At 34.1% G+C, this 27405-nt stretch overlaps 2 protein-coding genes across 3 annotated transcripts; one reads left to right on the top strand and one right to left on the bottom strand.

Moving 5' to 3' along the window:
- Nucleotides 1-414: 414 nt before the first annotated feature.
- Nucleotides 415-15378, bottom strand: LOC126810540 (coiled-coil domain-containing protein 96). 2 transcript variants are annotated; one of them, XM_050535667.2, is made up of 12 exons: nt 15271-15378; nt 14298-14427; nt 13008-13481; nt 10182-10519; nt 9331-9484; nt 9073-9173; nt 8479-8629; nt 7811-8004; nt 5830-5949; nt 3543-3635; nt 1796-1933; nt 415-770 (listed from the first exon to the last, which is right to left on the bottom strand). In XM_050535667.2, the coding sequence occupies exons 1-12, from the start codon at nt 15271-15273 to the stop codon at nt 525-527; spliced, it is 2142 nt and encodes a 713-aa protein (XP_050391624.2). In that variant the 5' UTR covers nt 15274-15378; the 3' UTR covers nt 415-524. The 2 variants fall into 2 exon arrangements, with proteins under 2 accessions (XP_050391624.2, XP_050391625.2); XM_050535668.2 differs by having other exon boundaries at nt 13404-13481.
- A 345-nt stretch (nt 15379-15723) lies between these two features.
- LOC126810550 (thymidine kinase, cytosolic) lies at nt 15724-26568 on the top strand. The gene is made up of 7 exons (XM_050535684.2): nt 15724-15866; nt 16800-16831; nt 17524-17637; nt 19225-19318; nt 21193-21282; nt 22763-22882; nt 25100-26568. Exons 1-7 carry the CDS (start codon nt 15795-15797, stop codon nt 25286-25288), a joined length of 711 nt encoding a protein of 236 aa, XP_050391641.2. The 5' UTR covers nt 15724-15794; the 3' UTR covers nt 25289-26568.
- Nucleotides 26569-27405: the final 837 nt, after the last annotated feature.

Here is a 27405-nt window from a genome sequence, read left to right as displayed (position 1 = left end):
TTAAATGAAATTTGATGTGTCAAATATATATCAAGTAATCAAACATCACCTTTGACTTCATAAAAAGCATGAGAACGCTTACTGGTCCATATTTTCATCCAAATTGAACCAAACTTACTGGTAATACAGATTACCAATTTAAAGAAGAGAAATACATGCATCACTTTAAAGTCTAATTATTTGTGTTTAATAATAAATACTTTGATAAAACAGTTACAGACAGACAATATGTATTTACAATAATACTGAATAAATAATTTTTATATACAGTCAAAGAGATATCTTTTCTGAGTTTAAAAATCTTCCAATTTAATTTAAATAATAAAAAAAATGTATTTCTATTATGAACAGATATAAGTGTTCGTGAACATACTCTTAATGGGATTCAAAATTTGATATTTAATTTAAAGTGTGTATATTCAATAAAAAATTAAGATATAAGTTTATAAATAATAAATAATCATAACAGTGATGTTCTTTTAAAAATATTTTCTATATATTATTTGATTTTTTTTCAAGAATTATTACGCTTGCCCCATTCTAGCTTGCTCTATCTTTCGCCTAACTTGGTTACAGTTTAAGGCTAATTCTGCATGCAGAGAACGGAGCTCTTCTAATTTTATCTTTAGGTCATCACTCTCGTCCTTTCTTTCTTCAAAGTCTCTTAAAAGGGGTTCATTTCCAAGAAGACCACAATTCTGGCGTAATCTGTGATTATCTATACGTAAGGAATCTCTTGCTTGTTTAGTTCTTGATAAAATATCCCTTTTCTGTTAATAGAAATTTAAAAAATACATTTATATATTACAAGAAAAGACAGGTATGAGAGGCACTAAAATTTACAAGTTAAAGCTGAACTCCCGATTACAAAACTATAGAAATAATTAAATGAAAAAAGTTAACGCCCTAAACAGTCTCCATACTCGTTTTCAATTTGTAGAACAACATAGCTACTGATTAAGGTGTATAACAAGAGAGGCAGACCATGCCCACATCCAGTATATGCCTTGTCTGATCAGGTGCATATTATTTTACTAATTAGATGAAATAAGGACATTAACCTTTTTAATTTAAAAAAGACATTATGCAAGAGCTAAATCTGCCTATAGCAAGTCTTTCTTTAGGCCTGAAATGTTATCTAAATTATTAATTAGACATTAATTAACTTATCTATTTGCGTTATCTATTTTTTAACCATATAGTATTGTAGCGAGAACTATCAACTCTTTATCTAATCTCCTATAATGCCTATTAAATTATTTCTGTAGTTTTGTAATCAGAGTTCAACTTTAAAGGACAATTTCTTTAATAAATTGCATTTTTATGAAACACAAGAATCACTATGAATAAGTAGTAGGAATAATTAAGCTTTCTATTCAACTACTTCTTAAACATAATTTTATGTGGATGAATGATCATAAAGATTACATTATCTGCTGACAACTGAACAGGAACAAGAAGTATAAAATGATAACCACTTTGATTGGTTAAAAAAAAAACGATGGTAAACTGTAGTAGGAAACAGGAAAGTGAATTAAGCAATCACTATAAGCATGACATTTAACATAAAAACGCCAGGAACAGAACAACTGTTAAAAACATATCCATAAATATAGTTAAGTTCTGGGAACCAGAAGTCACAATCTATTACAACATTTTTTACCTTTATTACTGCTGTATTTCAACATATATTTTATCAAAGGAAAACTGTATTTAACTGGAAAAAAGAGTCTTACGAAATATCAGTTGCAATATTAAGTTTACGATTTCTTAAAATAAATTTGAAGCTGTTTACCTGGCCAACAAAAGACTCTACATCTTGTAATTTTTTCTTTTGAACCTGATTTTCTGCTTGAACGAACTGTAATTTTTCTTTTAAATGTGTTAACACTTGAACAGTGCTTGTTATCTTCTTTCTTAATTTTAACAATTCCTGGAGAATAAATAAAATGTCTAGGAGATACTGTATATATACCCAATCTTTAGAATTATAATATTTACCAGTATTCAGCTTTGGTTTAAGTGACCCTTAAGCAAAGTAAAATTTGTGCCTGATTCCCATATCAAAAGAATGTTTTGTTTGGCTTGAAATCTGTCTGGGTACTCTCCCATTCAACTACAAGGCACTTTTAACCACTGACACCATATGTTCCCTTTAAGACAGACGCCAAGTTAAATGATTAGACAAGGCAGGAAAGTAATCTGGCTTAGAGTAGTTACAAGACTGAAAAGCATACTTAAATACTTCATATAAATTCCCTCAAAACTTGTTCCTGTGTGGCCATCAATGATTGTTCTATTTTAGCAACCCTGACCTGGTTATAGTCTCCTACTGTTACAAATATGTGAAGGTTATTGGTGAACTGAAAGGCTTTACTAGCTAATAGTTCCGCTGGACCTCTTCACAAGTATAACATTCAAGTACCAGTACAACTAAGTAACGGGTATATAGAATAAATAACAATAAAGATAGAAATCACCATTACATAGACACATCAGTCTTATAGGACTGGCAGGACTTTTCACAAGAATAATATTCATGTACCAGTACAATGGTTAGCACGTGTACGCTATATCACGAGGCCTGTCATTGAGTCAACTAGCGTGGTTTAGAATCCCCGGTTGTACGTGACAAGGAGTAGGGTTGCCTGTCCAACCTCGTGGGGTCCTCCGGTTTCCTCCCACTGCTAAAGCGAATTATTGAAATAAAATTAAAACCATGTTAGTCCTGAAATGACATAGTCTGTGTAGGGTGGACGTTAAACCCCATTTCTCTCTCTCTCTCTCCATTACAAAGACACATCAGTCTTATAGGACTGGCAGGTAATAAAACTGTCTTGCAGTCTGGTTCCCCATAAAACATGGATGACATTTAAAATAAAATCATGGGGCTAATATATAATGTAGATTTAATGTAACAGCAGGTAGAACAAAAAAATCAGCTGTAAATTAGATGATGATTTTAAGATTGTTAAGAGAGAGAGAGAGGTTCACTTGACACAAACAAGGTCATTTCGGGACTTTTGCTAGCGCATAGGGGTCTTTATCAGTGGGCAGGCGACCCTACTCCTTGCCAAGTACACAATGACAGACCTTGTGATCAAAAGCGCCCGCGCTGTTAACCATTCGGCCATCCAACCCTCATACATTCATCTATTTATAAACACACTATTAAAGACTTGTGCATAATGGAACAATCTACCAGAAATCATTAAATCATCTCCAACTCTCTCTTGTTTTAAATCAAGACTTAAAACCCATCTTTTTCAGAAATGTTATCATGATTAATCAAATTAATTAACTGTATGCACTGTGAGCATGCCTCTGTGCATGGAGTACTAGCGCTATATAAATGTACATATTATTATTTTATTATATTCTGACTATATGTTAGATATTGTGTAGTGTTAAAAATCAGAACAGTGCATGAAGACAAAATGAAATAAAACTATAATATTAATAGATTAAGTCATTATTGCAGGACATTCATTACATGTACACAATGTTTACTGGTATCAGTTGATGAACACAACCATATTTACCTCATTTCTTTCCTCTATTTTCTCGTTATAAGTTTGATTTTCTATCTTCAGCTGTTCAAAATCTATCAGATGTAATCCTTCTGCTAATTCTTCCTACAAGCAAAGAAAGTTAAAGAAAAATATTTACCACACTTTGCCCTTAAAATGAGCTGATATATACTATTCAAAAAAAGTAGGGGATATTTGATTTTGGGGGCATAATACTAAAATATGCAAATGACTACGAAAAAAGTCACTATAGAACCTAACAGAAGAAACATTTCCAGTTACATGTGACGCCCAAACGCACCAATAGCTATCGCATGGAATGCAGGTGATGCTTGGGATCATCATGGGGGTCCAACCCAAGATTTGCACGACTCTGACTTTGAATGTTACAGTCATTGTGGCATTGAATTCCAGGGTGGAAACATCAGTTTAATTGTTTTAGTGACCAGAAAACAAATTTTGATATGCGTCGGCTTACCCAAAATGAAAGGTTACGTGCCCTTGGCATGCTACAGATCGGCACAACACAGGCGGTTGTGGCGCGGACGATGAATTTTTCTCAGTCTGTCATAAGCAGGCTATGGTCCAGATACCGTGATACACAATCTGTACAGGACAGACCACGCTCAGGTCGACCAAAGGCGACAACTCAAGCCCAGGATCGATTTATCGGCACCTTGGCCTTGAGAAATCGTGTCATCACAGCAAATCAGATCAGCGCTTATCTTCAAACAGACACTGGTGTGAGAGTGAGTGGCCAGACGATTCGGAATCGACTGCATAGGCGTCACCTTCGCGCCCTCGCGTGATCCCTTGTTTGAGAGATCATCACATTCAGGCAAGACGTCGTTGGTGTAGGGATCGTCAACACTGGGATAATCGACGCTGGAGCAATGTGATGTTTTCAGATGAGTCAAGGTTCACTGTTGATTTTTTGGACAGACGTAGGAGGGTGTGGCGTCGTCGAAACGAGCGCTTCCAAGACGTTAACGTCATCAGACATGATCGATTTGGGGGTGGTTCTGTTATGGTGTGGGGAGGCATCACTGTTGCTGGAAGAACGGCTTTACATGTTGTTGCAGGGCGTGTTACAGGCCAGTACTACCGGGACAACATCTTGGCAGTCCATGTTGTGCTGTTCGCACGACGTCATGGCCGCCGTTTCATCTTCCAGGATGATAACGCAAGATGTCACAGGGCCAGGATCGTTACAGGTTACCTCCAACAACAGAACATCACCACATTACCTTGGCCAGCACTGAGTCCCGACCTCTCCCCCATCGAGCATGTCTGGGACATGCTTGGACAGAGGTTACGTCAACGTCAACAACGTCCTGCCAATGTCCAAGAACTTGCTGCTGCGTTGCAACAGGAATGGGACAATCTGGACCAAAATGACCTTAGACGTCTCATTAGGAGTATGCCACGTCGGATCAATGCTTGTTTGGCAAACAGAGGAGTATTTACCCGTTACTGACTTGGTTGTGATGCTGTGGTAACTTTGCTGTTTGACCCCGGGTATCATTTTACCCTTATAATGGTCAGTCTGTGTCTTACTTAGTCTAACGATCATTTGGAATAAATCGATGAATGTGAACTTCATTTCATTTTGTCATTTGTTTCTTCGTCAGTTTCATTAGGTGACTTTAATAACACTTAAAAATCAAATATCCCCTACTTTTTTTGAATAGTATATATAGGAGTGATAAAGAGGTTATAGCCTAATAAACAATCATCACTTTGAGACTAAAATAACTATTTCTCTCGTCTTTTTAGGGGAGAATGTGCACTTACACAAATTTCATGTGAAAGTATCAGAATTCGTAATACCAATACAAAAGTTCATATACAGTCTATTGCCCTGTCTTCTTTAGCCCTGCTGGTTGAGAAAAGTAGGTTGTTATACCTCATCATTTCATTTCTATCACTTACTTGAGGGGAGACTACATGTACTAGATAACAATACTTAAACATTGAAAATTCTTAAAAACTGTACTGTGTGCAGACAGACAAATGGATGAATGAATAATAGATTGTGTACATATGAACATCATAATTTAATCTTGTAAGAGGTACCTCCCATATTTACACAAGTATACAACAGTTTTACAAAGTTTTATTTATGGTATGTAAATATACTTTAAGATGTAAGCGTATTATTTATATTTACATATCGTAAATAAAAAATCGTGTGCTCAACTGGTAGAAACTGTCTCGATTTTGTTCATTACATAATAGTTTATAAAATATTTCAATAAAATTGCTTAGGGGTAAATTTTGCCTCCCTAAAAACTGTTACCTTTGATTTTAACTGTTGTTCTTTTTTCTTTAACTTATTTTTAGATCTGATATTCTCCAGTCTAACAAATACAACTTCTGCTTCCTTTTTTTCTTCATTAGCAATATACTGTTCTATATCCTTTAAACAAAAAATTGTCAAGCTACTTTGGGCAAAAAATCATGCTAAAAATAAATTACTCTAGAAACCCTCTAGATACGATGTCACAGCTGAACAGAATACCAACTGTTTTTTCTACAACCCAGAAGACCAGTAAAGGCACTAATTAGTTAAACATACATTATGCAAGAGCTAAACCTGCTTATTGAAGGTCTTTCTTTAGGCCTGAAATGTATTCTAAATTATTAATTAGACATTAATTAACTTATCCAGGCCATAATCAACTCTCGATATCATCGGATTTCTCCGATATTAAATAGATTAGAACAGTTCAGCCATATTTTGATTTAAGCTAAAAATGGAGAGAGACTTTGCTTCGAACAACCAGTACGGTGGTTGAAATTATTGCACACGTCTTGTCAAACCTTCAAAGGCAATTATCTTCGCTCGCAATAGAGTAATTTGAATGAAATTTTCAAATTATTCATTTTACATTATCTATTTTCGAACTATTATAACAAGAATAGCTAGCTCTTTATCTAAATCTTACATAATGTATCTTTAAACGTTTATCATCAAATGAGATAGTTAATAGTTATCATAAATTTGATTAAAATACAGATCTATATTTCATTTCGTTTTTTTTTTACTTTCGTTGACCTTCACTGCATGAAGATCTGACCAGTTGTAGTGGGAGGTCATGACAGGGATCATACGAACGGCTTTTGACCCTATGTCAGACTTTTGATTAACTAATCAGCGTCGATGTTGCTACTGGGATACCCACAGTTTGTGCACAGCACACTTAGAATTCACTGCAACAGACTGTTTCATTGGCTAATCTCTCATATCAACCAGAACGTGGGTTATATAACAACTCTTTTAGATCCTAGTGTAGTAGACAAGTAAAATGAAATTTTGAACTATAAAAAACAAAATGAAATAGGATCTGTGTTTTAATCAGATGGTAATGTAATGTTATCATCTATTTAACTCGCAAGGTATTTCCGATCAAGTTTACCTTTTCTCTAGTTGTCCCTCAATTTCATCAAGCCAACACTGAGGATGATGTGTCCCCCACCTCAATCCCAAAATAAATAGTTGACAATTGCACATCTATCTTTTTATAAAGCATTGGACAATCAAACAGATTATCTATACTTATCCTAAACAGAAAATCCTAAACATCACTCTCCTATGATTAGAATCAAAGTCATTATGTTTCAGAGCATTAAAAAATCTAATTGCTTATCGCTGTTTAACCATAGTGGGATATGTTAACATCAAACTCAGTCAAGACATTCGATTAATGAGCATTTACACCAAGTTTGAGTATTCTAATTCAATTAAAAGCAGATTTATTGTTTTCCATAGCCTTTACTGCTTTACCAATCAAATCGCCTATTGCTACTTATCCTATAAAAATTCTCATCACAGAACTTAGTCAAAGTTGTAGTGTTCCATAGTCTCAACTAAATGAACTAATCAAATTGTTTATTTTTGCTTAGCCTTAGGAGAGATATTGTGTCTGAAAGCATCAACCAGGTGTGCCAAATGCTCATAAAAAATCAAAATAAACATCAATAAAAAGCAGACGATTAAGCCTTCAAGCTTTAAAAACTTAAACACTGTTAGCCGCTAACCAATACTTAAACTTTAGAGAGCTAACTTCGTTCGCGACAGTGTGACATTGGTTACCAAAATTTAAAATGATTTCAGCTAGATTCAGTCACCCAATCTCCTTGAATAGAGTTAGGGGTGGGGAGAGGTCAGAGTTCAAATTATATTCCCACCCCCACAGAAGAAATAATTTTCATATGATGATTTAAATAATTTGAAGTATGAAACACAAAAGACATTGTAAACTGTATAATAAGCTAACCTTAGGTGGTATTGATTTTCCGGAACGACTATTCAAAGAATTTAATGCAACTTGTTGTTTGAAATCTATAAATTTTTTCTTTTCTTCATCCACTCTTTCTTTTCTTTCCATACATTTGTCATTTAAATCACTAATTTGTAATCTGTAATTCTCCTTTTCTCTCTTGGCTTGCTTCTGCAGTTCTTGAAGCTGGTCTGTTGGGAGATTAAAGGGAGAAAACTCATTATTATGGGGGACAAAAAAAAAAAAATGTATATCTGATCAAAAACAAACCAGTATGTTTTAAAATGATGACTAAAATTGGTCTCAGTTGTTAGTTGAATACTTTATCCATTGAAATATAAAGGGAGTTGAGGAATTGGGTATGAAATTGACTTCTGTAACCTCACATATTCTTATATATACCACTACCCAACCAAGACCAAGATATGACTGGAAACCAACAAGAATGGGATATTTAAAGAATGTATTTTATTATTGATTGAGGTTAAATGGGATTCATCGATATTTAAATGTTTTTGAAATCAAACACAAAGTGGCATGGGCTGTTCTTAGATGGAACGTTTGGAGAGCCATTTTTTGAGAGTGATATGAAAGTGAAAGTGGGCCTTTAATTTATTTAGTTCTTTACAAAATATGAAAGAACACAGCATGAACTGGTATCTTACCCATATATTTAAGGTATCTCTGTTCTTGATCTGTAACATTTTTATCATAATCAGCTCGATCATCAGACTTCTTCTTACGGAAATATTCAGCTAGTTTGTGTTGTAATTGATAATTCTGTTGCTTTAACTGTTCACGTTCTGCAAGAGCAGCCTTAAATATAGAATCAAATGCCAATCAGTTACAGGACAGAAGTGTGTGTACATTGATAACACTTATTTCTGTGATAAGCGTTGTAGATTTAAGGTCTGTCGTTGATGTCTAGTGTTAGGATTTTGACCATACACTTGAACATGACATGGTGTAGGGGCATCTGTCTATTCCACTGGTTTTATTGATAGTTATTGGAATTAAATAAGCTAATACCATGTTATTCCCATTTCGGTGATAGAACCAGGGGAGGGATAATGTATACATCTTTTTTTGGAATGTGTACCTTTTTAGTATATCCATACTTGCATTTTTCAACTTTTGTAAAGAAAAAGGTTCAAAACAGAATTGGAGAAAACAATTTCAACTATCAAGGTACCAAGGAACATGCAATTTATATTATGTAAAACTTAAAAGAACTTTAAAGGTAACTAAATGGAACATACATTATATTTTTCTATAAGAAATTCTCTATCAAACTCTGGTTCTGGTGACATTTCTTCTACTTGCTGTGTGTCTGGACCCGTTTCACCCTCTGTATCTGTTCCTTCAAATAAACAGAAAGAGCTAAAAGAATTTGTATTGCCTGTATATCATAATTAATCAGATAATGAAGCATAAATTCAAGGGAGAGAATTACTTTCCAAGAGAAACCACTTGCTCCTGTGTGGTTTTGCAGACATTTTATTTTTATTGAAAATTACCTGGTATTTCTGGAGTTCCCGGAACTAATAACTCTGTCTGTGTATCTTGTCTGGACGTTTCATCAAAGGATGGTGTAGGTTCTCTTGATAACTTCTCACCAACAGTTTGTGGGACAGGGCTTTCAGCTCTTTCGCCCTCTGTAAACGTATCACTCTGTAAAAAAATATTTTCAATGAAATTTTTGTTGAATCAATGATAAAATGTTTTTAAGTAAAACGACGAATTTTCACATTTTTAGGAAATATGAATATTTTTATAATTAAAGTGTACTAATTCCAAATAAACTAGAATATATGTTGCTATAAGAAATCTGGTTTCCTCCCACTGCTAAAGACCCCTACACGCAAGCGAATTATTGAAATAAAATTGAACCATATGTTAGTCCCAAAATGACCTAGTTTGTGTCAATTGGACGTTAAACCCCATTTCTCTCTCTCTCTGCTATAGAAAAAAAATGGATTAACCGAGATTATCAAAATGGGCTAAGAATATCAGCAGTATCAGGAGACTGCATGCAACACATTAAACGGGGAAAAAACATATGTTGTCAGAATGAGATATAAAGCGTCCACTCCACAGTTACATAAACAATGTTATTTCGGGATATCCGGTATATTTTTATTTAAAAAATTCACTTGCACACAAAGTGGTCTTTAGCAGTGGGATGACACTGAATGTGGAGAAAACCCACATCCTAGGTTTGATAGACCTTATAATGATCTAAAGTGCAGGTGTTTAGACCATTTGACCAACCGCCGTCAGACACGTGACAGACAGTTTGGTCGGGCCAGTGTTGAGTGAGATTTATAGAATAAAAAATTTTAAAAGAAGAAAATGTTTTTGTTCATACTTGGGGTAGAGGCGATTTGGGTGTTTCAGCATTTTCTTCACCCTCTGTTGGAACTTGTTCACCTGCTGGAGGAGCATCTCCTTCAACTGGAGCAGCATCTCCTTCAACTGGAGCAGCTTCATCTCCTTCCTTTATATCAGTCAATTCAGCTTCAGGTTGCCCGTCTTCTGTTTCTTTAGCGGTTTCTTCACCAGGTGTTACTTCAGCAGCAACAGCTCCTTCTTGTGACTCACCTTCTTCTGTTGGCGGCACATCTGCTTGAGTTTCTCCAACTTCTGCTTCACCAGTGGCCTGCTGTTCCTCAGTTTCTGGTGTACTTTTTGTTTCATTATCATCGACTTGATATGTGGCAAAAATTAAAAAAAAAATCAATACATTATGACCATCTATTGCTACTTATGTTACGGCTTGGCACTTGACTGTAATATATGGCCTCAAAAATTTTATTTTATTACATTCAAACATTTTACTGAATGTTCATGCTTAATAAAACATTTCAAACTGCAGTGAATCTGAATATTTATGAAGTATTTCGATTTATTAGATAAAAATGCATTAAAATTGGAAATCATCTGAGATCCAATGGATATAAATACACAGTGATGTATATCTTCAATGTATACATAAGTACACATTTATTTGTCATTTTACAAAGTAATTATAACACAGATATTATTGATTCTTATTCCAATATATTAAAGGTGAGGTCCAGCTGTTACAAATAAATATATATGTTAATCATTATCCAGGATAAAAATGTAATTAACAAGTGTAGAAACAAATGTTTTCAGATTATGACGAATATCTATCATAGCTTTGTAAGACGAAAAGAAACAAAATTTGTGAAAAAGAAATAAAATAAAGATAAAATGGAATTAATCAGAAATAACCAAGAATGAAATAAGAGGTCACCTGAAGGAAACATCTTTTACAAATAGGACCTACCAAATAGTTACTGACATATCAGCAGTGGACACTTACAACTAGCTCCCAGATCCATTAACTAGATCTGATATCTGTGTATATTGTGTCCTGTCCATAGGTTTCTCGTGTAATTGTATGTGTGTGGGTCAGTCTCCCTGCACTTACTATTAAGCTTATGTCGTACAAATCGCTGTTAAATCAAGTTTGGAACTTAAGCTGTCAGACAGAACTCAGTTTAGATATGAAATAAATATAAAGTGTCAATTAAATACCACGATGCTTTCAAATAGATTATATTAAAGGTGACTGTCAACAAAACTGACTTCACTACAGGCTTCAGTACAGGGTGATAACACAGATTATGACGCATTATAAGCCAGCAGCCATGATCTAATAACACTGATGTCACAACATGAACTTGTTCTCGCACTGTTCGAAACATTGTTGTAATTTGGATTTTTAACATGCAGTACGTACCTTCTTCAAAAATAAATATTTTTTCTGTGTTATTCACAAATGCTAAAGCTATAGACTACAGCTAAAATAAATATTTTTACAAATTGTTTTTTGTGTGTTATTCACAAATGCTAAAGCTATAGACTATAGCTTAATTAAATATTTTTACAATTTGTTTTCTGTGTGTTATTCACAAATGCTATAGCCATGGGCTTACAGCTAAAATAAAAATTTTGTAGGCTTGATGTCTTCACTTATAGTCTTATGCCTCTCGAAAATTATTGGCATATTACTAGACTAATTCAGAAATTATTTAGTAGGTCACATTTTTGTTTGATATACTGCATTTCATTTCACAGTTTATGTATTTTGATTCATTTTGCTTGATTTTGTACTGGTACATTTTATTCCTTTTTACATGATATTGTTTTATTACGTTTCAGCTGATATCATTTTGTAATGGCAGATTTCGATTAGTTCCGGCAGATTTTGTTCGTTTCATTTTAGCAGACTTTGTTCATTTTATTTCCACTTTGCACTCTATACATAAGGTACCTAGTCTAGGTCACCCAGAACCTCCTAGTCTTCAACGAACAGATAGAATATTTTTCTGGATGATAGAGACTAATAATAGGTATAATCTTTATACTTTAAACTTTTAGGTTTAAACTTTATATTACAAAATGCTACTCATTTCAAAATATGTGAATTCAATCTAGTTACTATATTACACACTACTACTGAGATTGTTTCTAAATATTTACCATACAGCATTCAAACTATTTACAACACAAATAATACTAAAGACATATGTACTTGATATAAACTAAACAAAAAACCTAACTCATATTAAGACCAATATAAACATGGCTCTATTAATTTGTATGCAAGCAGGCCTCTTTACGAGTCACAGGAAACTAAGACCACTGGAGAAAAAACAGGATTTAGCACACAATTCAGCAAATGGAGTTGAAAGGGGTGATATTAGTTTAAGCTTGCTAAATTGAATGCGGACATGCAAGGTTGCTTTTTGGGTGTTTCTGGAACAGCAAGAAAATAATAAATACCAGTAATGAATTGCTTTGACTCAAATGTTAATAAATGGGGTAGTTGAATACATATCCAAGCTTGCCGTCGAAAATGCAGACAGAGTGATGTGAACAGTGAGCTAAATATGACGTTATATCATTTTTTTCCTCAAGTATTTTTACTACATTGACTAGACCATGACTAAACAACTTGTGGTTACTGCAAAATATTTACTTTACAGGCCATTGACTACCGGTCTTCATGCTAGATTTTACTACAGAAATATCTAAACATTATCCATCATACCATAAATAATCTTACTATACAGGGTTCAATATTAGTTACAATTACTACAAACGACCATCTAAAACTACTAGTACTATCCACTATAAGCTACCAAGTAATTTGGTAAATTACCTTTAACAGTTGTACCTAACTGTTGACCATCACCAGAGTTAACTGTTATAGTCTCAGGATCCCCAGTCTCAACCTTATCATTTTCAGTAACCTCTCCAGTCTCAATTGTATTATTCCCATTATTAACAGTAACATTTTCAACATTAGCAACATCCTCATCGGTTACCTCAACATTACTAGAATCAGTACCTACAACATTTCTAGCCTTGTCGACATCACCAGCTTCATCATTATTAGCTCTAACATTATCAGAGTCTACAACATTACCAGCCTCAACATTACCAGACTCAACAACATTACCAGCCTCAACAACATTACCAGTCTCTAAATCGCCACCCCTTACAACATCATTTTTAACATAATCGCTGTCAACAAGCTGGTGATTGCTATCCTCACCTTTTACTTCCTCGCCCTCATTTACTTCTGCAGACCCTGTTGCATCCTCAGCTGGTGACGTTTCTTCTTGTTTAGGATCTAAAATAAGTAAAATAACTAATAATAAATGCATAAACAGTTAATTTTCAATATCACATAGCTACATTCAGTGTTTAAAATCCATATCGGTCAGACACCGACATTTTTTCATTTGGAACTTATTTGGAAGACATTTGAAAATATCAGGATTATTATTTTGTGTCCATGACTATGGCATGTGTTGTGATATTTGATATGTGGTTGGCGCTTAGAGCATAGGTGTCAAAAATGTTTTGTTTCAATAAATTTCCTTTGAAAATATTTATATGCTACCATATGTCATTTTTGCAATTATTTTATCTACATATTGTTGTTTATTTCATTAGCCAAAATAAAAATAAATTTGTCAACCAGAAATAGGTAGCCCATAAAATGAGGTTGTGCTCGCAAATTTCAGCCGAAAAGGGACGTTTGTGTTTGTCAGATATTGGATACGTACCTAATTCAGACTTATATTTCTTATGTTTATGCATTTGGGTATTTCAAACCATAAATAATATGTTACATTAATTACATGCCTAGCAGTTCCTATCGTCTTAATACATTAATAAAGAGGTTTTTATGTTTCGAACTATTATTAGTACAACAATATATCCAACATAGCTGGCTTTCAAAACATCCTATTTAGATACATATCTTACTAGATACTACCACCACCCTCAAAATATTAGTTGGCTGAGATAAAGATTTCTGAAAATAAGAGTAATTTTGGAAAGAATCTCTTGTTCTTCATAAGCTTACCGACCCGGTACTATAATAAGTGAATAACAATGATACTAATTTGATCAGATAATGAGGTAATAAATTTTAACGGACCGTCATTGGCAGCTTGTCCATCTTTATTTTCGACTTCAGATGTCTGTTCTGGATTGGTTGCTTCTTGGGTTGTAGTTTCAGGTTGCTCTTCAGTTGTTTCACTCACTTCAGCTGGCTTTCCCTCTTCTTCCTTCAGTTAAGACACAAAACAAAATTTTACTATTTTCTTCTAAATTAAAGCTGAGGTTTAATTATTATATATTTGCTACTTAAACACCTACTTATTATGCAATATTACCCAATACATGAACATTTGCTATATTATGTTTTATTGGCCGATCAAGGAATTTACATGTTTTGTGCTCACAATAGTTTTTCTCTGAGTGCTACATTTCAGAGAACATTTATCATTTTGAATGGAAAAGAAATAACAAAAAGTAATGGATGTGTTCTTTCGAAGTTTAAATCTTCACATATTCTTTACCGGTACTTTAAAATGGGGTTAAAATTAAATTTGTTATATTTTGATGTAAAAAAATTGCATAAGCTTATATTATCTGCCAGTTGAGTACAAAGTACAAGAAAGGTTATTTTGCAACTGAACGTCTTGTGAATCTTTCCAGTTAAACATAGACCTATGGCTATGATGTACTAGTAGGCCTACTGTATGTAGTTTTCTTGTACAGTACTTGGCATTGCCTCACCGTGATTTAATCCCACTACTGGCACTACCTTTATTAGTAACTATTGACTGCAGTGAGTAAGATTTAATTAACAACATTTGAAAATCGATTACTATTAGTATTATAACCTACTGTTACTATAAATATAGTATAAATATAGTATAAATAATACAATAAGTACTTTTTATTTAGTACTAGTCGCACTAGCAGTAGTACTAGGCCCTATATAGTATTAATAGCCTAGCCAAGAGTAGATCTAATAATATTTTTATTTCGTCCCACTAAACTACATTTGACTTCCTATTACATTATTATATATATCATATTACGATAAAACCTGTTTAACAAACCATGATGAAAATTTCACTGGTATCCTTGTTATGTGCTTGTTTTCCAACGTAAATTGGGTTTATTTTTTGATGTAGTAACTAAATTGGAGCCATCTTTAATTCGTTGTTATGGAAAACATAAATAGATAACTCTGGTGTAATGGACGTAGACTAGATTTACATGAATTTTCTAAGACACGAGTAATTCATTCCATTTTTGGTAATTTTAATGGGGTTTAATGTCCCATTTTTGTGCACCATCCGTCTCAATGAAAACGGCCATAAGGGCAATTTTGTATAGACATCTAAGGTTCTCCGTCCCTATTCACAATCTACTGACACAGATCATAATATAGCGCTTCTAGATATGTACAATTCATCGTATATAACGGTCCATGGTTCTATTTACCATTTGATATGAATCATTCGCGTTAAAAGTTTCCATTGTAGACTAGATTGCCCAGCTATCAAAAACGGCGGGAAAGATAAGAAAACCAAATTTCTATTACTTTGTCTGTATTTAATTTACAAATTATAGTTTTAAAATGAATTCGAAGACTGCTAACCACACACATTCTATTCCTACAATCAAGACCATGAAAAAGGGTGAAATTCAGGTGTGTATATATAAGCTTATTGATCATACACTAGATTATAATTTATATTTCAATGTAATGACAATGTTTGTCCGTCTTCACTTGGTTCCAGACCAGGCCCCAAGTTCACAAAGCATTCTCAGCTTTCAATCACTGTTTAAGAGAAATATCTTTGATCCAGAAATACAAAACTTTGCACACAGTTTCTTATTGATGTATTTGATACATTATAAAACAAAAAGGTTTTATAAAGAAAATATGGCGAACTTAAAGATACCGGTACATTATTAGTTAAGAGTTTAGAGTTGGTCATTCTTGCTATAATATATAAAATGAAGTGGATATTTAACCGTATACGGCAAAGTATCTACTTCCGCTATTTTACCTTAAATCGTTTCGCCGCAGAAGCACGATTTTACGGGAAAAACATAAACCACTGACAGTCTTAGTACTTAAATTAAAGGCAGTGGATATTTAACCGTACAGCACTTTACTTTATTGCCGTACGGTACGCTTCCGTTTAACATGCACAGGTCTCTGATACCTGGACTTAGCAGTTTTCGCTTTGGCATCTGACATTAACCCATAACCCAAACCCCTAACCTAACCCTAACCCAACAGTTCTATTCATTCTTTGTCTAACATTGCTTCTTTTTCCGTTTCTTATAAAGGAACGAAATAGCCATACTTGAATTTCTATGGTAGAAACTGGAGAATTATTTTTAAAAGAAAATAAGATAATAAATGTAAATTGTAGAAAAGCATTTAGAATATATTCTATTTTGGTCGAGGGCGCATTTCTGCGGATTTTGGTTTTAATTTGCACTGAAAGTGAGGGTGCAGCTATTCTTGTATCATGAAAATATGCAGAAAATGATCGAAAGTAATCACTCTTTCAATAAAAATGTCAGGCAATTTGACTAATGACATACAATGAATTTTATCTACTTGTAGGTGATATTTGGTCCAATGTTTTCTGGCAAAACGTAAGTACTATACATAATACATGAATATATCGTATTCATTCCAGTTTGTTGAGATTGTTTACAGGGTCTTTACAGGGAACCCTGTCTTAATCCAGAATATTTCTACATGTATGGTATATTTTGGAGTTATCCCCATGTTTATTCACAAAATCTTGCAAACCTGACAAAGGACAGAGTTCTCAATTACACTTTTTATGACTTGATGATATTATTCTTTTTGGCCTAAGGAAGAACTCTAATCAATTTCAAACTTTAGGCTTGGTAATTTTTTAACTCATCTCATTTCGTAGAGTTGTCTGTCCCTTTAAAGCTTAGTAAAGATTTCAAATTAGATTTTTTTTACTGCTGATGAGTATAGGAGGCTAACAAACCACATTTTGTATGAGAAAAGATAAAGTACTTTAAATGTTTCAAAAATTAATTTCACACAAATCAGAATTTTTGTTCTTCGAAAACATTGTAAAATTTTGCTTACTATTTCTTTGGTGGGAAAAAATTTAGAAATTATAAACAAAACACCATCTTTAAGACTTGAATAGCTCTTTAATTTTCAGGACCCTAATAAACTAAAAATCGAATGGGTTTGGCAATTGACCTGACATCTTCGCTGGCCAAGGGTTACAATTCGCTTCTCTTCAACTTCAAGTTGGCCAGAGAAGATGTTGGCCTGATGTCTTACTTCTTATTTATAGGACTGAATTAGTGAGAAGATTAAAACGCTACCAGATTGCTAATTATAATTGTTTAGTTGTTAAATATGCTAAAGATGATAGATATGATGCAGATGGGGTAGCTACACATGATAAGTAAGTATTGTTATATGGTCAGTAATAAACATAAGTACAAAATTCTGTAATTACAGACTTTAGAAGAGAGAAAGATCACCACAAACTAGGTCATTTCAGGACTAACATGTGGTTCAGTTATAGAAGACTTAGTATAAAGTAATGAAAAATAATAAAGTCACTTTTATGTTTTAACTGTCCAGAACAAAAGAATTATTTTTAGCATTATATGGTAGCTGTATTTTACATTAACTTAGACATTGTTTTTTATACGCCCACATTGAAATGTGGTCGTATATTGTCGCCGCCCCCGTACGTCCGTCCCACGTCCACAATTGCTTGTCGACGCTCTAGAGGCTAAAGTTAATATCTGATTGACTTTAAATTTATATACAGTGTTTAAAGCCATGAGACGAAGAAGCCTATTGATTTTCAGCAATTTCCGATAATTACTGCCAGAGTTATGGCCCTTGATCACTTCAAAAAATCTTGTGGATGCTCTAGAGGCCAAAGTTAATATCCGCTTGACTTTAAATTTATACACAGTGCTTAAGGTCATGAGACGAAGAATCCTATTGATTTTCAGCGATTTCCGATAATTACTGCCAGAGTTATGGCCCTTGATCACTTCAAAAAATCTTGTGGACGCTCTAGAGGCCAAAGTTAATATCCGATTGACTTTAAATTTATACACAGTGTTTAAGGTCATGAGACAAAGAAGCCTATTGATTTTCAGCGATTTCCGATAATTACTGCCAGAGTTCTGGCCCTTGATCACTTCAAAAAATCTTGTGGACGTTCTAGAGGCCAAAGTTAATATCCGATTGACTTTAAATTTATACACAGTGCTTAAGGTCATGAGACGAAGAAACCTATTGATTTTAAGCGATTTCCGATAATTACTGCCAGAGTTATGACCCTTGATCACTTCAAAAAATCTTGTGGACGCTCTAGAGGCCAAAGTTAATATCCGATTGACTTTAAATTTATACACAATGTTTGAGGTCATGAGGCGAAGAATGCTATGGATTTTCAAAGATTTCTGATAATTACTGCCAAAGTTATGGCCCTTGATCACTTTGAAAAATCTTGTGGACGCTCTAGAGGCCAAAATTAATATCCGATTGACTTCAGATTGATACACAGAGTTTAAGATCTTGAGACGAACAAGTATATTGATTTTCAATGAATTTTTATGACTTGGAACAGCTAAATCCATGATACAGTATTAAAAGTTTTGTATACAAAACGTAAGCATGGTTTTCTGAGTTGTTGCTCTTAATCAGATTTTAGTGTATTATAAATGTTTCATTACCGAAAAAAGTAGAAATATGCGACAACTCTTGTTGACTGCCCGGACGATTTAGCTGCTGTGGGCGTATGTTTCGTTGCCTGGCAACCTATCTTATAAGGTGCTTGAGCACCTTACAGGTTTTTACTTGACACAAATTAAGAAGATCTTTTTTCTCAGCTCAGCAGCCAAATGAAGAAAACAAATGACTGATAACTCAAAACTTCATTTACAACTGTCAAGGTTCAATTTGATTGACTTTTATTTTAATATTTTTCACTGGACACCACTTAATGATATTATTATAATATTTTCAGACAAAGCTTACCAGCTGTATCAGCAGAAATACTATCAACACTAAGATCAACTGCATTAAAATATGATGTTATAGGCATTGATGAAGGCCAGTTTGTAAGTTGAAAGAACTTAGTTTGATTTCATTCACTTTACAGAATAACCCTGTAGTAAATTAGAACTAGGTTTAAGAGAATTAAAATAAGGCCTAACCGAATTTTATTATTAGGTCGGTTTGTTACCCATATAAACAGGTGTTGTGTATGACTTACAATATGCTTTTTTCGTCCAGTCAGCCCATCGGTTAAATCAATTTTTCATTTAACTTGATTCATTTTATCTCTGATGTATTGATGTTTTGTGTTTCTGGACCAGGAACTGGTCCCCAAGCATTACTCAGCTTGCACTTGTTGTTCTTTGGGTTGAGGCTCTTTGGAAAAAAAAAAGCCTAAGACTGACAATTCAAGTATGATCAACAAGAAACTTAGCATGCTTGTTCCTTGGACAATTGCGCATTTATTGATGGACTTTGATATTTGATATGACGTCACAGTTCCAGCATGGTGGCTTGGTTCCAGTTCCATAATAGGCTCAGATATTGTCGTCGCCCCTGTCCATCCATGTGTCCGTACACATTTTGTTTGTGAACACTCAACAGGTCATAATTTTTTATCCTATTTTGATGTGAAACTTGAATTATAGGTTTATCTCCCAAAGATCTTGGTTCCTTTCGATATTTGCACATATCGGACCTTAACTTACAGGTAGACCCTGATTGTACGAAAAATCACGTCTTTAGCTTGTGAACACTCTAAGAGGTCACAATTTTGATTCGATTTTGATGAAACTTAAAACGTATGTTTACAACCCAAAGATCTCGGTTCCTTTCGATATTCATATATACCAGACTATAACTTCATGTTTTATGGTTCCTGATTGTACGAAAAATCGTGTTTTTTAGCTTGTGGATCCTAGAGGTTACAATTTTTACCCGATTTTAAAAACTGTTCAAATGTGTCACTGTTATACCATGGTGATGGTTGCATTCGAATTTTGTGAAAATCGGACCGAAATTGTCTGACAAAATGGCTGCTCCTCAAAGGCAAATAGTGTAAAATACTAAGATTGTGGACCATCTAGAGCCCACAATTTGGATTATGGCCCCTGATTTTCAAAAATTGTGTTTTTTGTCTTGTGGAATATTGTGGAACCTCTAGAGGTCAAAACTTTTATCCGATTTAAAACAACGTTCAAATATATCACCTAATGATATTTTAGTGTGAATTTCGTGAAAATCTGACCGAAACTGCCCGACAAAATGGCCGCTCCCTTTGCGCAAATAGTCTAAAAGTATGTAAAACCATGATTGTGGAGCCTCTAGAGGTTACAATTTTGAACAGATTTTGATGAAAGTTTTAAGTATATGTTTATATCCCAAAGATCTTGTTTCTTTTCGAAAACATCCTGGATTATGGCCCCTGATTGTACGAAAAAACATGCTTTTATCTTGTTTTCTGTCCATCTCTTGCAAATATGGACCTATCTTCCATGGCAACTGCTTGTTTTTGAATGAAATGGGATTTAAGTTTCTTCTTTTTTGCACAAACAGGGCTAATGAAGATGGACCTACATATGGAGTATAATATAAGGGAAATTTTGTCTGGACAGCATTTGCACCTACTTTTCAGCAAAATGCAACTCATGTCATGGGCTATTTTTTTTACATGCATCTCCTTTGTTCATCCCATCCAGTGTAAATTTTGTTTGTTGAGGTCCCAGACTCAATCGCGGGATTTTCCCTGTCTGGTTTCTTCTTTTCAGTAGTGCAGTATGGAGGGTATGACAAGGAAGATTAGCTAATCGCTTGGATGGGCACATAAATGAACCCTCGGCAGTTGAAATTCCAAGCAAAATTTCTTTCACAGCTATCTTTATATCGGCAGTTGAAATTCCAAGCACAATTTCTTTCACAGCAGTCTTTATCTTTCTAGTTTCCAGATATTGTAAATTTTTGTGAAGAAATGGCAAATGATGGTATAACTGTTGTAGTTGCAGCTCTAGATGGAACTTTTCAAAAACAGGTACTATCGAAAAATATATCACTAAGATGCAATGAAAACACACCACTTTTATTAAGGATACATTATTTAAGAGCCAAATCTGCCTATTGCAGGTTTTCTTCAGGCCTTAGTTATTAATTAGACATATATTAACATGACAAGACCATAATCAACTCTCTAGGTTAACGGATGGCTTGATTTTAAGTAGATTAGAACAGTTCAGCCATTTAATGATTTAATTTAAAAATTGGCTTGAATATGCCTGTACCGTGGTTACGATAATAAACAATGCACATATCTTGAAATACTCCAAACAGTGATAGCATGGCTTAGAATAAAGTAATTTGAATGAAGTTTTCAGTATGTTCATTTTGCATTATCTGTTTTTGAACTATTATAGCAAGAACGGCCAGCACGTTTTCTAAATCTTACACAATGTATCTATAATGTATAAGAGAATGTCATAACTTCAGATTAGAAAGATAACACATGAGAAGGATGTTTTCATGATCCTATAAATAAACCACATCTCAAACACAAGAAATTTAATTAAAAAAACTATTCAATATTTTGCAAAGCTTCATACAATCAATCAACAACTGTTTGTCGATTTACCCATTCAGTTTTTATGTTCAGTGCAGAAATCAAAACCTTCATTGTTTGGTGTATAGTTTCGTTACATAAATACCTTGACTAAGGTCGATAATAAGCATTTTCTACTTAGGCTAATTAGATTTCAATGTGATTTTCCTGCTAAAGCCAACACTGGGTTCGAACGCCTACGATATAATTTGTTTAATATCAAATGGGTGAGGACGACAATGTGTAATTTAATTAAAGCTGCTAATCTTCATTGGTTAGATTTTGAATCCCTTGTAAACTACAATAATGTTAAAGTTGAATCTCTAATTGAAAATCAATCCATACAGCTTAGTCAGCATGACCCCGACTATCTTATCACAGGTTTGATTTAAAAGCATCTTGAAGATGTCAACACAAACTCACATACTTTACAGACCATGTCTGGGACAAAATAGTGATTATCTGTAGATATTGCCCACATATCTTTATGTAGAATATAGTACTGGGTATTGCCACTGCAGTCAGGATACAATACGTATTGCGATTCAGGTGCTACTATATGATTCGTATCACAATTCATAACCCAGTCAATATTTACCAAGAAAACAACAGGATAAATGAAAAATTGATATTTTTAGCCAATAAGACTGTTTTAAAAAAGGATATTGATGTGGATCAAAATAAGGATCAAAACAAGTTAAAGGTGTTTATGTACCTATAAATAATGATTGACTACATAGATAATCAAGAGTGACAGGTTACTTAACGACAAATGACACATAAAAAGTAATCGTTTCAGTGTCTCTCGATTCAATACACAAATCGTGAGAAGGTGAATCAGGATACATTGAACGATATATCGTGCCAGCACTAGTAGAATACTTCATTAAACATATCTATTAATATTTATTTGTTTCAGGGATTTGGTAATATTTTAAATTTAGTACCTTTAGCTGAACATGTTATGAAATTAACTGCTGTTTGTATGATGTGTTATAATGAGGCATCTTTTACAAAGAGGAAAGGCAATGAAACACAGGTAATAGAAAGAACAATTATTCTTAGAAACAAATTTCTGAATTTACAGCCAGAACCATATAATATAAAGATAGTCTGGCAAATGACCATTTCATTTACCCAATCTGATAATTACAGCCAGAACCATATAATGATGGTCTGGCAAATTGCCATTTCGTTACCCAATCTGATAATTACAGCCAGAACCATATATACTATTCAAAAAAAGTAGGGGATATTTGATTTTGGGGGCATAATACTAAAATATGCAAATGACTACGAAAAAAGTCACTATAGAACCTAACAGAAGAAACATTTCCAGTTACATGTGACGCCCAAACGCACCAATAGCTATCGCATGGAATGCAGGTGATGCTTGGGATTATCATGGGGGTCCAACCAAAGATTTGCACGACTCTGACTTTGAATGTTACAGTTATTGTGGCATTGAATTTCAGGGTGGAAACATCAATTTAATTGTTTTAGTGACCAGAAAACAAATTTTGATATGTGTCGGCTTACCCAAAATGAAAGGTTACGTGCCCTTGGCATGCTACAGATCGGCACAACACAGGCGGTTGTGGCGCGGATGATGAATGTTTCTCAGTCTGTCATAAGCAGGCTATGGTCCAGATACCGTGATACACAATCTGTACAGGACAGACCACGCTCAGGTCGACCAAGGGCGAGAACTCAAGCCCAGGATCGATTTATCCGTACCTTGGCCTTGAGAAATCGTGTCATCACAGCAAATCAGATCAGCACTCGTCTTCAAACAGACACTGGTGTGAGAGTGAGTGGCCAGACGATTCGGAATCGACTGCATAGGGGTCACCTTCGCGCCCGACGTCCTCGCGTGATCCCTTGTTTGAGAGATCATCACATTCAGGCAAGACGTCGTTGGTGTAGGGATCGTCAACACTGGGATAATCGACGCTGGAGCAATGTGATGTTTTCAGATGAGTCAAGGTTCACTGTTGATTTTTTGGACAGACGTAGGAGGGTGTGGCATCGTCGAAACGAGCGCTTCCAAGACGTTAACGTCATCAGACATGATCGATTTGGGGGTGGTTCTGTTATGGTGTGGGGAGGCATCACTGTTGCTGGAAGAACGGCTTTACATGTTGTTGCAGGGCGTGTTACAGGCCAGTACTACCGGGACAACATCTTGGCAGTCCATGTTGTGCCGTTCGCACGACGTCATGGCCGCCGTTTCATCTTCCAGGATGACAACGCAAGATGTCACAGGGCCAGGATCGTTACAGGTTACCTCCAACAACAGAACATCACCACATTACCTTTGCCAGCACTGAGTCCCGACCTCTCCCCCATCGAGCATGTCTGGGACATGCTTGGACAGAGGTTACGTCAACAACGTCCTGCCAATGTCCAAGAACTTGCTGCTGCGTTGCAACAGGAATGGGACAATCTGGACCAAAATGACCTTAGACGTCTCATTAGGAGTATGCCACGTCGGATCAATGCTTGTTTGGCAAACAGAGGAGGATTTACCCGTTACTGACTTGGTTGTGATGCTGTGGTAACTTTGCTGTTTGACCCCGGGTATCATTTTACCCTTATAATGGTCAGTCTGTGCCTTACTTAGTCTAACGATCATTTGGAATAAATCGATGAATGTGAACTTATTTCATTTTGTCATTTGTTTATTCGTCAGTTTCATTAGGTGACTTTAATAACACTTAAAAATCAAATATCCCCTACTTTTTTTGAATAGTATATAATGATGGTCTGGCAAATTGCCATTTCGTTACACAATAGATTAACATTAGAACAAAATTGATAATAAACAATTAGTGTTAGTGAAAATGAAAGGCACAAATGGTCTGGTCTGGATGGATTAGATATAGTGGGTCAAAGGCAGGAACTGTATAAGAATGTGTAATAGCATAGCGTATTAGATTAGACAAAATAGTCATTTTATTACCCAATCACAGTTCAGGGTTGAGACAATAGTTGACCAAACATTTCTCTATATGGCTCTGATTATAAGAATTTTAATCCCACTTTAATTTTCTTTAATAATACAATGATTTATTGTTGTATGCCTTGGTGGAAATTAAGAATGAGTCAAACCAAAAGTAACCAAGAAAGTATTGTTTTGATCAATTCTTGTTTGGCTATTTATTTAATCAACTATCCAGAGTAAGAAGAAAATTATTGGAACAATTCTTCATTGACTGCTAAATTTGTCAAATTTATTTTATTTGTAACTTTCTAGGTTGAAGTTATTGGTGGAGCTGATAAATATTTAGCTGTGTGTCGGTCATGTTATACAAAACCTAACAAACAATCACCACGCAAACGATCTCCTTTAAAACAACTAAATAATATGCAGCATTTAAGGTCTTCATCACCCGGAAAATCAGAAACAACTCGTAGATTATTTGAAAAACACCTGCAAGTTTGAAATATATGAAGTATTGTAAATCTGTTTGTTAATTATGATCATGTATTTTTTTTTTCATTTTGAGATTGCATGTATGCTCTTATATTTTTTTTAATTAGATTTTTTTTTTTTCTAACAAACAATTGTATTTCGATTTCTTTTTTTTATTTAAACTTATTTATCATTCTATATAAATTTTCATCCATCTAAACCACATGTTGTATTTTTAATGCCAATGTTTGTTGTCTACAATTTTTTAAGTCTACACAATTATTGTTCTTATTTTTTTATATGGTTTTTAAATGAGTAAGGTGAAGAATCCCATTGATAATCTCTTGTTAAAAACTCAGGTCATAGCATTGTATTAGATGAAAACAAATAGTGTCTATTACTGTCTATTTATATTTAGTGTGTCAGTTTGTTTTGCAAGATGAGTGTCTTTCACTATTCAATTAAACAATTATGATTTAATAAATGAATCACAACAGTTCTATGCAAAATGGGGGTTGGATGGCTGAATGGTTAGCGTGTGCGCGCTGTATCATAAGGACTGTCATTGAGTCAACAGTCAAAACTAAAAAAACTCCCAATTTGGTTGAAAACAATTAGGCTATCTGGTGTTTAGGAAAATATGACAAAAAATAGGAATAAATTGTAGGTGGATAAGAGAGTCCAAAACAAACCAACTATAACATAGAACTTACTCTATTATTAATGGAAATAACAAATCAGATCAAACTAATTCCTTTAAATGTGCAGATGGTTTTTTTAGACTAGTCACAATAATAATGAATTAACTATTTCACATACTGAAACATTTCAAAGAGTACTCTCTCAATGTTATCACCGAAATGCCTCTAGAATAACACTAATGGATTGTTCCATATTTAATTATATCAGTGAAATTGCTATTATTTTTTTCTAAGGAGCTAAGGCGAGGACCATGCCTAGCAACTCGATATGTTTATTGATTTTATACATAATATTTTTATTGCATGTTTTTATTAATATTACAGAACTCTTTTTTTTTTTTGATTTTATCAAAATTTGTACTTATGTCAATGTGCTTATAATAGTTTTAGTAATCAGCAAATGAGAATGCGATGTGTTTTGTAAATGTAAATAAGAAAAGATCTGTCATGTAAATTGTGCAAATAAAGACAGAAAGTGCTAAGCATATTATGCCATTAATCTATTTTACAAATGTCAATGATAACTCTTTGTTTTAATATTGATGTTATAATATTGATGAAATGTCTCTACTTCTTTTTAGTGAGTTCAATAAATTATATTTAATTTTTCACTATTTTTTCAACACAATATGTTTGTGGCCGGTCGTTCAAAGCTCTGTAAACTTATAATGACTTGTTAACGTGGAGTTAATGGATCGTTAACTTTAACAGAGAGAAAGTCTGTTGCTGGAAGCCCTGTTAACTTCAGTGGCATGAGTTGGCTGTCAGTATACCCTTAGCAAAAAGTACTATAGAATACCAGTTTAGTTTTTTTTATAGAATTCTATAGAAAATTCTTGAGAGTCTGGTGGGAGGGGGTGGTGGGGTATCTACCCCATTTTCTATAGGATGAAATTCTATAGTATTCTACAGAATTTTGGGGGGCCTGTAAGAATTTATATTCTACAGTTTTTCCTTCAGATTTATGGTAAAATGTGTATAGGAAAATACCTTAGTATTCTATAGATTTCCTCATATAATAGTGTTTTCTGTGGGAAATTCTACAGTTATCTTTATCAAGTGTTTTGAACAGACTGCACAGTTGTCCCACTTCAGTTTCTTGTTAAATAATATATGAAGTTGTTATACATGTACATGTATATTAAATTTAATAATCAGCCATTGATTAAATTTAATCAGTCTGTTAGCTAAGGATAATGAAATTCACTTTCCAGCAACAGAAATCTAACCGAGAGTTAATAAACCAGAAGTTGCAAGATAACAGATTGTTAAAATAACTGAGTTTTAAACAACTGGCCCCAGGTTTCAGGGCCCTTATTCACGAAAACTTAAACTAAGATACAATCGAAATTTTAAGAAATACTGCAATTCGATTGGCTGACCAATATGCAAATTGGATATATGCAAATTGATTTTACTGGTCAGCCAATTGAATTGCAGTATTTC

The sequence above is a fragment of the Patella vulgata genome, chromosome 2 (genome assembly GCF_932274485.2).
Source record: "Patella vulgata chromosome 2, xgPatVulg1.2, whole genome shotgun sequence".
Classification (NCBI taxonomy): domain Eukaryota; kingdom Metazoa; phylum Mollusca; class Gastropoda; family Patellidae; genus Patella; species Patella vulgata.
Note: the sequence above shows the minus strand (reverse complement) of the source record. Positions and strands in the feature narration are given on the sequence as shown.